Source organism: Haliotis rufescens, unplaced genomic scaffold (assembly GCF_023055435.1).
Source record: "Haliotis rufescens isolate VD_foot unplaced genomic scaffold, xgHalRufe1.0.p SCAF_35, whole genome shotgun sequence".
NCBI classification, from domain to species: domain Eukaryota; kingdom Metazoa; phylum Mollusca; class Gastropoda; order Lepetellida; family Haliotidae; genus Haliotis; species Haliotis rufescens.
In genome coordinates this window covers 4,015,691-4,027,500 of record NW_025964057.1, presented here as the reverse complement: position 1 = coordinate 4,027,500, position 11,810 = coordinate 4,015,691, and the positions used below count along the sequence as shown (strand labels likewise).

At 49.1% G+C, this 11,810-nt stretch overlaps 1 protein-coding gene across 1 annotated transcript in view; it reads left to right on the top strand.

Moving 5' to 3' along the window:
- The window catches only part of LOC124134467 (acid ceramidase-like), a 14,731-nt gene extending 3,566 nt beyond the window's left edge, over nt 1–11,165 (top strand). The window contains exons 6-11 of the mRNA XM_048381042.1: nt 645–789; nt 2,929–2,986; nt 3,501–3,667; nt 9,451–9,618; nt 10,488–10,544; nt 10,989–11,165. Coding sequence (XP_048236999.1) covers nt 645–789; nt 2,929–2,986; nt 3,501–3,667; nt 9,451–9,618; nt 10,488–10,544; nt 10,989–11,078 — 685 coding nt within the window. The 3' untranslated portion in view covers nt 11,079–11,165. The remainder of the gene's footprint in view (nt 1–644; nt 790–2,928; nt 2,987–3,500; nt 3,668–9,450; nt 9,619–10,487; nt 10,545–10,988) is intronic.
- The last annotated feature ends 645 nt before the right edge of the window (nt 11,166–11,810 follow it).

Sequence of the window (11,810 nt, the reverse complement as noted above, 5' to 3'; positions counted from 1 at the left end):
AACCAAAGTGCGGGCAGGTGTACACAAGTGACCGTCACGTCGCTGAGGGAATGAAAATTCTCATATGCCCCGGCAATATGACATGTCTGTTTGTAAGGCAAGACATATTGTACGGTTTTTTTAAGATCAACAAGTCAATGTCGTTGCTATTGAAACTCGAAAATGTATTTTTTTTAAATCCCAAAGTATCAAAAGGCACCAGTTTACAACTAGACCTATCTATGTGCCAAGTTTGGTTAAGATGTCTCTCATGGTGTTTGAGTTCTGTTCCGTACACGAAACGTTGCGGACGGACGGACGGAAGGACAGCACCTATTCTTATATCCCCCTTCCTATCCCCCTTATAACCGCCCCGAGATTAAACCATCTACCACCATGCCGACATCTTTCCTTTAATCTATAACAAACTCATCCCATCAAGAGGGGGTACTGTGGCCCCGCAATTTGCTGTGCAGAGTTGCGTCCCTTGAGCACCAGATAATTTTGTCACCCAAGCTGCAAAACCAGATAATTACTTATAATTAATTACTTTTCTTTCCACGAAACGCTTTGCAACAATTTTATTTTTGTGGCAGACAATTTCTAAATTTCTAACAATATGAAGCACAATTATTTTGTTCAAGCCTTTGAATGATATTTTTCAGGTATGACATTAAAAACAGGACATGGTTTCTTTCGGAAAATCTGCGCCCTCTGTTGGTGAACATCAATTACATGAGGGGAGGTAACCTGGTATTTAGGGCGGCTCACTATGCCGGCTATGTGGGCGTGGTGACGGGGATGAAGCCGGTAAGAGCGGGTCCTGGTCCATATTGACACCATACACGGCATGTAATAACCCTGGTCCATATTGACACCATACACGGCATGTAATAACCCTGGTCCATATTGACACCATACACGGTAGGTAATAACCCTGGTCCATATTGACACCATACACGGCATGTAATAACCCTGGTCCATATTGACACCATACACGGTAGGTAATAACCCTGGTCCATATTGACACCATACACGGTATGGGTTAACCCTGGTCCATATTGACACCATACACGGCATGTAATAACCCTGGTCCATATTGACACCATACACGGCATGTAATAACCCTGGTCCATATTGACACCATACACGGCATGTAATAACCCTGGTCCATATTGACACCATACACGGCATGTAATAACCCTGGTCCATAATGACACCATACACGGTTAAGTAATAACCCTGATCCATATTGACACCATACACGGCATGTAATAACCCTGGTCCATATTGACACCATACACGGTAGGTAATAACCCTGGTCCATATTGACACCATACACGGTATGGGTTAACCCTGGTCCATATTGACACCATGCACGGCATGTAATAACCCTGGTCCATATTGACACCATACACGGCATGTAATAACCCTGGTCCATATTGACACCATACAAGGCATGTAATTACCCTGGTCCATATTGACACCATACACGGCATGTAATAACCCTGGTCCATATTGACACCATACACGGCATGTAATAACCCTGGTCCATATTGACACCATACACGGTATGGGTTAACCCTGGTCCATATTGACACCATACACGGCATGTAATAACCCTGGTCCATATTGACACCATACACGGCATGTAATAACCCTGGTCCATATTGACACCATACACGGCATGTAATAACCCTGGTCCATATTGACACCATACACGGCATGTAATAACCCTGGTCCATAATGACACCATACACGGTTAAGTAATAACCCTGATCCATATTGACACCATACACGGCATGTAATAACCCTGGTCCATATTGACACCATACACGGTAGGTAATAACCCTGGTCCATATTGACACCATACACGGTATGGGTTAACCCTGGTCCATATTGACACCATGCACGGCATGTAATAACCCTGGTCCATATTGACACCATACACGGCATGTAATAACCCTGGTCCATATTGACACCATACAAGGCATGTAATTACCCTGGTCCATATTGACACCATACACGGCATGTAATAACCCTGGTCCATATTGACACCATACACGGCATGTAATAACCCTGGTCCATATTGACACCATACACGGCATGTAATAACCCTGGTCCATATTGACACCATACACGGCATGTAATAACCCTGGTCCATATTGACACCATACACGGCATGCAATAACCCTGGTCCATATTGACACCATACACGACATGTAATAACCCTGGTCCATATTGACACCATACACGGCATGTAATAACCCTGGTCCATATTGACACCATACACGGCATGTAATAACTCCCCAAACCAATTCTGGCATGTACACATTATTCGTCACAGGATCTGATGCTCGTGGGTTCGAATCCCAGATTGAATCCAATAATGATCAACGGTCTGGTTATACTCCCTTACTCGTGTGCTTCACCAGAGTGGTTAGCTTAAGCCGACACGCCACGATAAACCTAGAATGGTGTAAAAGTGGCGTTAATCTGACTCACTCACTCTGGCACACTACTACCACGTGATGAAGGACACCAAGTGACGGCCTTCAACGTCACTGCTTCACATAACAGTGTATTTATTTTATCGTTATACACTTCAGTAAAGTTTTTTTTTCAGTATTCCTTTATCAATATACTGATGGGGAAAATAAGGGAACACATTGGAACTCACCTCATGGTACAGTGCCAGTATCTGGTGTCCGAACGAAAAGCTCCTGTTAGACGCATGCCAAACCCTTGCCGTAATGGCGTTCCTTTATTTATTTCCGTCAGTATATATCACATTGTGAAATTAGAAATATGCCTGACTGTCAATACTTAGAACCTACGCGAGTTATTAACTGAGGATAGACGCTAATCATATGTAGGTATATGAGTAGATATGAATGTCACGTGCAGCTGTCACGTGTGCTGACGTACTGTCTACTATCTACTCCACAGAAAGGCTTCAGTGTGTCGGAGAACTCCCGTACCGGGGACGGTGGAGGGGGGGTCGTTGGTCAGTATAATTGGAAACTGATTATATACAGGTTTAAATGCGTACAGGTTAATGGTTTACTTTAAACCCACACCACCTCGTAGTAAATGTAACCTGCTTACACCGGTTCTGTAATACCCTGCCGGGCAAAAGGAAGTATATATTTGAAAACTGGATTTGACCGAGACATAAGCCCGTGGGAAGACCGCCATACAATCTCGGCGATCTATTAGACATTCCAGAATTTTCTTTTGTTCAGTTTTTAAATTTTGAATCACTATTTTTCAACGCTTGGTCTGAAATGGAAGTCTCTTATTTGAAATTAGTTGCGTATGGCTCGAGAAAGCTGCTTTCGGATTGGTTAATGTCGACTTCTTGTTAATAATTTTATTGGTCGGTCAATGTTCGCGAAAGGTCGTTCTGACGTGACCTGTAATGGAATGTCCTCAAATCTTTGTTTAGCGGTAGCGTCCTTTATAAATCCGCGTCCTGTCCATTATCTGACCTGACAGTGTTCCTGGTTGTTCCTGGACAGGGTTCCTGCAGTGGCTGCTGGACATGAGGAACGGAACCTTCACGGGCTTCCTGACGCGCACCGTCCTCGAGACGGCCGAAACCTACTCAGAGGCGCTAACCATGCTGCGGAGCTCACCACTGCTGGCTCCGATCTACTACATCCTGGGTGGAAGGACGTCAGGGGAGGTAACTCGATAAGAACACGAACATCAATTGGAAATTTCACAAGCACACGTAGTGAAACGTAGTTGATGATAACCGGAAGTAGGTCATTTCAAAAGTAAGCGAAATCTCACCACGCATCCTACCCATAAACATTCTTCATAAGGGCATAAACCACACAACAAAGTATTGTAGTTCAATATCTTCTAATCTCCATGGACGGAATTGTCGGAATGTATAACTGTTTTACAAAGAAAGCAAAAGAGTTTTAACACACTCCAAGCACCATCTTCAAATCAATGAAATCTTGGCTCCCATCAGGCTCCAGGCGTCTTTCATGCCCCCTGAAAGTAAATAGGAGTTTGTTAATTATCAATTTCACATAACTAAAACGCAGAAGATGTGATATTGGTAGTTCAAAACAATCTGAGACATCTATGTCTCTCAGATTAAACCTCTTAAAGGTTTCAGCTTTCATCCAGTTTCCAAGTTGCTAAATTTCCGATATTGAAGTCCCTCTAGCAAAAGCCTAAGACAGAGTGGGCCTTGTGAACAGTAGTATCAAGGCCGGCTTCGCCTATAACACTGGTGACCCATATTGCTAGAGAGGGAACAGGTTGTAATGTTTCACATAACTCAGAGGTAGATTTGATCATCAGTCCTCCCAGTGGCTGTTCTCTGCTGACAAACCTGACTTCCCCCAATGACACACAATGCTGGCTCGTCATTGTAAGCCCTCAGAGTCAAGCTCTATCACAGGATGTTGAACATCGGGCTCTTATCTAAGGGATGTTGCCCAACTGGATAACCCTCAACAGCTAATTGAAAGACTGACAAAGCAGATCTAGCTTAAAAGTTCTGTATTGACTATTTTCACTGTAGGTGTGCAAGAAGCAAGACTTAATCCTGGCCATGAGGTTATCCAGGAAGCTTTCCTCCTGAGGGCTGGCCATGAAGGTACTCCAGGAAGCTTCCCTCCTGAGGGCTGACCTTGAAGATACTCCAGGAAGCTTTCCTCCTGAGGGCTGACCATGAAGGTACTCCAGGAAGCTTCCCTCCTGAGGGCTGACCTTGAAGATACTCCAGGAAGCTTCCCTCCTGAGGGCTGACCTTGAAGGTACTCCAGGAAGCTTCCCTCCTGAGGCCTGACCTTGAAGGTACTCCTGGAAGCTTCCCTCCTGAGGGCTGACCTTGAAGGTACTCCTGGAAGCTTCCCTCCTGAGGGCTGACCTTGAAGGTACTCCTGGAAGCTTCCCTCCTGAGGGCTGACCTTGAAGGTACTCCAGGAAGCTTCCCTCCTGAGGACTGGCCTTGAAGGTACTCCAGGAAGCTTCCCTCTTCAGGCCTGACCTTGAAGGTACTCCAGGAAGTTTCCCTCCTGAGGGCTGACCTTGAAGGTACTCCTGGAAGCTTCCCTCCTGAGGGCTGACCTTGAAGGTACTCCAGGAAGCTTCCCTCCTGAGGCCTGACCTTGAAGGTACTCCAGGAAGTTTCCCCCCTGAGGGCTGACCATGAAGGTACTCCAGGAAGCTTCCCTCCTGAGGGCTGACCTTGAAGGTACTCCAGGAAGCTTCCCTCCTGAGGGCTGACCATGAAGGTACTCCAGGAAGCTTCCCTCCTGAGGCCTGACCTTGAAGGTACTCCAGGAAGTTTCCCCCCTGAGGCCTGACCTTGGAGGTACTCCAGGAAGCTTCCCTTCTGAGGGCTGACCTTGAAGGTACTCCAGGAAGTTTCCCTCCTGAGGCCTGACCTTGAAGGTACTCCAGGAAGCTTCCCTCCTGAGGGCTGACCTTGAAGGTACTCCAGGAAGTTTCCCCCCTGAGGGCTGACCTTGAAGGTACTCCAGGAAGCTTCCCTCCTGAGGGCTGACTTTGAAGGTACTCCAGGAAGCTTCCCTCCTGAGGCCTGACCTTGAAGGTACTCCAGGAAGCTTCCCTCCTGAGGGCTGACCTTGAAGGTACTCCAGGAAGTTTCCCCCCTGAGGGCTGACCATGAAGGTACTCCAGGAAGCTTCCCTCCTGAGGGCTGACCTTGAAGGTACTCAAGGAAGCTTCCCTCCTGAGGGCTGACCTTGAAGGTACTCCAAGAAGCTTCCCTCCTGAGGCCTGACCTTGAAGGTACTCCAGGAAGCTTCCCTCCTGAGGGCTGACCTTGAAGGTACTCCAGGAAGCTTCCCTCCTGAGGGCTGACCTTGAAGATACTCCAGGAAGCTTCCCTCCTGAGGCCTGACCTTGAAGGTACTCCTGGAAGCTTCCCTCCTGAGGCCTGACCTTGAAGGTACTCCAGGAAGCTTCCCTCCTGAGGGCTGACCTTGAAGGTACTCCAGGAAGTTTCCCCCCTGAGGGCTGACCATGAAGGTACTCCAGGAAGCTTCCCTCCTGAGGGCTGACCTTGAAGGTACTCAAGGAAGCTTCCCTCCTGAGGCCTGACCTTGAAGGTACTCCAGGAAGCTTCCCTCCTGAGGGCTGACCTTGAAGGTACTCCAGGAAGCTTCCCTCCTGAGGGCTGACCTTGAAGGTACTCCAGGAAGCTTCCCTCCTGAGGGCTGACCTTGAAGGTACTCCAGGAAGCTTCCCTCCTGAGGCCTGACCTTGAAGGTACTCCAGGAAGTTTCCCTCCTGAGGGCTGACCTTGAAGGTACTCCAGGAAGCTTCCGTCCTGAGGGCTGACCTTGAAGGTACTCCAGGAAGCTTCCCTTCTGAGGGCTGACCTTGAAGGTACTCCAGGAAGTTTCCCTCAGGCCTGACCTTGAAGGTACTCCAGGAAGCTTCCCTCCTGAGGGCTGACCTTGAAGGTACTCCAGGAAGTTTCCCCCCTGAGGGCTGACCTTGAAGGTACTCCAGGAAGCTTCCCTCCTGAGGGCTGACTTTGAAGGTACTCCAGGAAGCTTCCCTCCTGAGGCCTGACCTTGAAGGTACTCCAGGAAGCTTCCCTCCTGAGGGCTGACCTTGAAGGTACTCCAGGAAGCTTCCCTCCTGAGGGCTGACCTTGATGGTACTCAAGGAAGCTTCCCTCCTGAGGGCTGACCTTGAAGGTACTCCAGGAAGCTTCCCTCCTGAGGTCTGACCATGAAGGTATTCCAGGAAGCTTCCCTCCTGAGGGCTGACCATGAAGGTACTCCAGGAAGCTTCCCCCCTGAGGCCTGACCTTGAAGGTACTCCAGGAAGCTTCCCTCCTGAGGGCTGACCTTGAAGGTACTCCAGGAAGTTTCCCCCCTGAGGGCTGACCTTGAAGGTACTCCAGGAAGCTTCCCTCCTGAGGGCTGACCTTGAAGGTACTCCAGGAAGCTTCCCTCCTGAGGGCTAACCATGAAGGTACTCCAGGAAGCTTCCCTCCTGAGGGCTGACCTTGAAGGTACTCCAGGAAGCTTCCCTCCTGAGGGCTGACCTTGAAGGTACTCCAGGAAGCTTCCCTCCTGAGGGCTAACCATGAAGGTACTCCAGGAAGCTTCCCTCCTGAGGGCTGACCTTGAAGGTACTCCAGGAAGCTTCCCTCCTGAGGGCTAACCATGAAGGTACTCCAGGAAGCTTCCCTCCTGAGGGCTGACCTTGAAGATACTCCAGGAAGCTTCCCTCCTGAGGCCTGACCTTGAAGGTACTCCAGGAAGTTTCCCCCCTGAGGGCTGACCTTGAAGGTACTCCAGGAAGCTTCCCTCCTGAGGGCTGACCTTGAAGGTACTCCAGGAAGTTTCCCCCCTGAGGGCTGACCTTGAAGGTACTCCAGGAAGCTTCCCTCCTGAGGGCTGACCTTGAAGGTACTCCAGGAAGCTTCCCTTCTGAGGGCTAACCATGAAGGTACTCCAGGAAGCTTCCCTCCTGAGGGCTGACCTTGAAGATACTCCAGGAAGCTTCCCTCCTGAGGGCTGACCTTGAAGGTACACCAGGAAGTTTCCCCCCTGAGGCCTGACCTTGAAGGTACTCCTGGAAGCTTCCCTCCTGAGGGCTGACCTTGAAGGTACTCCTGGAAGCTTCCCTCCTGAGGGATGACCATGAAAGTACTCCAGGAAGCTTCCCTCCTGAGGGCTGACCTTGAAGGCACTCCAGGAAGCTTCCCTCCTGAGGGCTGACCTTGAAAGTACTCCAGGAAGCTTCCCTCCTACCCCCCCTTTGTATGATACTACTGATATTCTGTTTGTCCCTGACTCGTGTGACTTTTTTGTTCTGGACATTTTTGGCCATTTTGTTGACACTGCTTGTACAACACACGCAGTTCTACAGCCCTTACACTATTCCATTCCTTTCGGCTCCGCTAGCGTCTCTCATAATCTGCAAACACAAGTAGTGACGAATGCCTCAGTTCTGAAAAAGATTGTGAGCCCAGAATAAAGTATCCATCCTTCAGTTAAATGGTTGAAAGATATCGTCACCCAATTATACGTAGATAAAGTATTTCATGGTTACCTTGGTGATGGTTGTCCTCAATGTCGCTATGATGCAGCTGTCGTAGAGCAGACGCCGAGGTCAAGCAGAAATTCTGCCGCCATGGGTCACTCGCGCTAAGCAGTTGTCCCTTCTCCTTCCTCTGTCCTTCTGTAGTACCCCTGTGAGGGTTACGGGGTTATATAGCCCGCCAGGGGGCGTTTCACAAAGCGATCACAGCGCTACGACTGCCGCCCATGTCAAAGTATCGGTGATACGAGAGTTGCAGGGGTATAATCTCAGTATTCCAAACGTGTCGACAATTCCATATTTGGGCATACCTCGGCCTACCTCTCAGTGATTTACAGTCCTTTTGTAGCAGTGGTGATCAAATTTATTTTGAATAAATTGTAATATACCTTGAATTTATTTTTGCTCCGATAAATGATTAACGACGAATTATGTTTGTATATAGATATTGCAAATGCAAAATTGACTTCTTGAGTGCGATTCGGTATGGGCATGTCCATTTGTTGTGAAACGGACATTATGACCAAAATGTTACACATTATTATACATTGTTGTACCTTTTACACTTTATTACACATTATTATACTTTATTACACATTATTATCGCAGAACGGGGCCTCGCTGTATGGGTACTCTGGTTCCAGGGCAGTGTAATCTCCTGTACTTCGGTTCCGGGGCAGTGTAATCTCGTGTACTTCGGTTCCAGGGCAGAGTAATCTCGTGTACCCTGGTTCGAGGGCAGTGTAATCTCCTGTACTCTGGTTCCAGGGCAGTGTAATCTCGTGTACTTCGGTTCCAGGGCAGTGTAATCTCCTGTACTCTGGTTCCAGGGCAGTGTAATCTCGTGTACTCTGGTTCCAGGGCAGTGTAATCTCGTGTATTCTGGTTCCAGGGCAGTGTAATCTCGTGTACTTCGGTTCCAGGGCAGAGTAATCTCGTGTACTCTGGTTCCAGGGCAGTGTAATCTCCTGTACTCTGGTTCCAGGGCAGTGTAATCTCGTGTACCTCGGTTCCAGGGCAGTGTAATCTCCTGTACTCTGGTTCCAGGGCAGTGTAATCTCGTGTACTCTGGTTCCAGGGCAGTGTAATCTCCTGTACTCTGGTTCCAGGGCAGAGTAATCTCGTGTACTCTGGTTCCAGGGCAGTGTAATCTCCTGTACTCTGGTTCCAGGGCAGTGTAATCTCCTGTACTCTGGTTCTAGGGCAGTGTAATCTCGTGTACTTCGGTTCCAGGGCAGTGTAATCTCGTGTACTCTGGTTCCAGGGCAGTGTAATCTCGTGTACTCTGGTTCCAGGGCAGTGTAATCTCCTGTACTCTGGTTCCAGGGCAGTGTAATCTCCTGTACTCTGGTTCCAGGGCAGTGTAATCTCGTGTACTCTGGTTCCAGGGCAGTGTAATCTCGTGTATTCTGGTTCCAGGGCAGTGTAATCTCGCGCGACAAGGATGATGCTATTGACGTGTGGCCGATGGCGTCAGCCGGAGGCTGGTACGTCCTGGAGACGAACTACGACCACTGGGTGAAGCCTTTGTTTCTGGACGACCGACGGGGCCCGGCCAACCAGTGCATGAGGGAGACTACACAGCAGGTGGGGTAGAGAGGAGGTGGCCCTGGGGTGGGTAGAGAAGAGTGTCCCTGGGATGGCTAGAGAGGAGGTGGCACTGGGGTGGGGTAAAGAGGAGGTTGCCCTGGGTGGGTAGAGGAGTGGCCCTGGGGTTGGGGAGTAAGGAGGTGGCCCTGGGGTGGAGTAGAGAGGAGGTGGCACCGGGATAGGGTAGTGAGGAGGTGGCCCTTGGGTGGGTAGAGGAGTGGCCCTGGGGTGGGTAGAGAGGAGGTGGCACCGGGATAGGGTAGTGAGGAGTGGCCCTGGGCTGGAGTAGAGAGGAGGTGGCACCGGGATGGGGTAGAAAAGAGGTGACCCACGGGTGGGTAGAAAGGAGGTGGACGTCGGGTGGGGTAGCGAGTAGGTTGCACCGGGGTGGTTAGAAAGGAGGTGGCACCGGGGTGGGGTAGAAAGGAGGTGGCCCTGGGGTGGGTAGAAAGGAGGTGGCACCGGGGTGGGTAGAAAGGAGATGGCCCTAGGCTGAGATATAGAGGAGGTGGCCCCTTGGTGGGTAGAGAGGAGGTGGCACCGGGGTGGGGTAGAGTGTAGGTGGTCCTGGGGTGGGTAGATAGGAGGTGCTCCTGGGGTGCGTAGATAGGAGTGGTCTGAGGTGGGGAGAGAGGTTGTGGCCCTGGGGTGGGTAAGAGGCGACTAACGGGATCGGGTGGTCAGGCTCGCTGACTTGGTTGATGCATGTCAGTGTATTACAATACAGTAGATTGATGCTCATGATGTCTATTTACAGACTGCCTTCATATAGCTGGAATATTGCTGAGTGCGGCGTTAACAACAAACAAATACTATCTCTCCCTGCGTGCGTGTGTACTAGCGCATGGCTTGGTCTATTTTCACAGGGGGTATCTCTTCCTGCACTGTTCAATGTCCTGTCAACGAAGCCCGTCCTTAATAAGGTATGTTTGTAGTCTCGAAAACAAGGTAAAGCTTACAACACCTTAATGTGTTCAAGACCCGCGGAGATTCCAGGGTAGAATAGGTCTTCAGTAACCCATACTTGCCGTAAAAGGCGACTATGCTAGTCGTAAAAGGCGACTAACGGGATCGGGTGGTCAGGCTCGCTGACTTGGTTGATACATGTCATCGATCCCAATTGCGTGGATCGATGCTCATGATGTCAATCACTATATTGTCTGGTCCAGACTCGATTATTTTACAGACCGCCGTCATATAGCTGGAATATTGCTGAGTGCGGCGTTAAACAACAAACAAACAAACAAATCAGAGTTGTCACCCCTTTCGCCATTTGTTTTGACGTTGCTATATCTCCTCCGTTATAGTCAAGTGATACATGTCTGCTTCAGCTTCATAAATACCGGCGTTCATCTTTTCCTGTTTAGGGAACCGTCTACACAGCGCTGATGCACGTGGAGAGCGGCCATCTTGAAACCTGGATCCGAGAGTGTGAAGACCCGTGCCCTCCATTTTGATGTTGATATAGAAAACTATGGATTATATTTGTTAATCAATAACAGACATATATAGTGTTTAGTCAGTAAAGGTTGTTTACGAGGACATGTTGGTGTGCTTATTTCAAACCTATTGGGTGGGTGAGTGGATGCATGAATTTTGAGCCATAGTCTGAAAGGTTCCATTGTCCCAATATTGATGCCCGCCGGCTGGGTACGATGTCATACTATCCGTGACAGACATTGACGTCACACTACCCGAGACAGACAACGATGTCATACTATCCGTGACAGACATTGACGTCACACTACCCGAGACAGACAACGATGTCATACTATCCGTGACAGACATTGACGTCACACTACCCGAGACAGACAACGATGTCATACTACCCGAGACAGACAATGACGTCATACTACCCGAGACAGACAACGATGTCATACTACCCGGGACAGACAATGACGTCATACAACCCGAGACAGACAATGGCGTCATCCTACCCAAGACAGACAATGTCATACTACCCAAGACAGACAAGACGTCATACTACCCGAGATAGACAATGGCGTCATACTACCCAAGACAGACAATGACATACTACCCGAGACAGACTATGACATGCTACCCAAGACAGACAATGACGTCATCCTATCCAAGACAGGCAATGATGTCATACTATCCGGTCGCTATTTGGCTGAAATAATTCCGATGCGACGTTATATTTTAACTCACTCACTCACTCATACTACCCG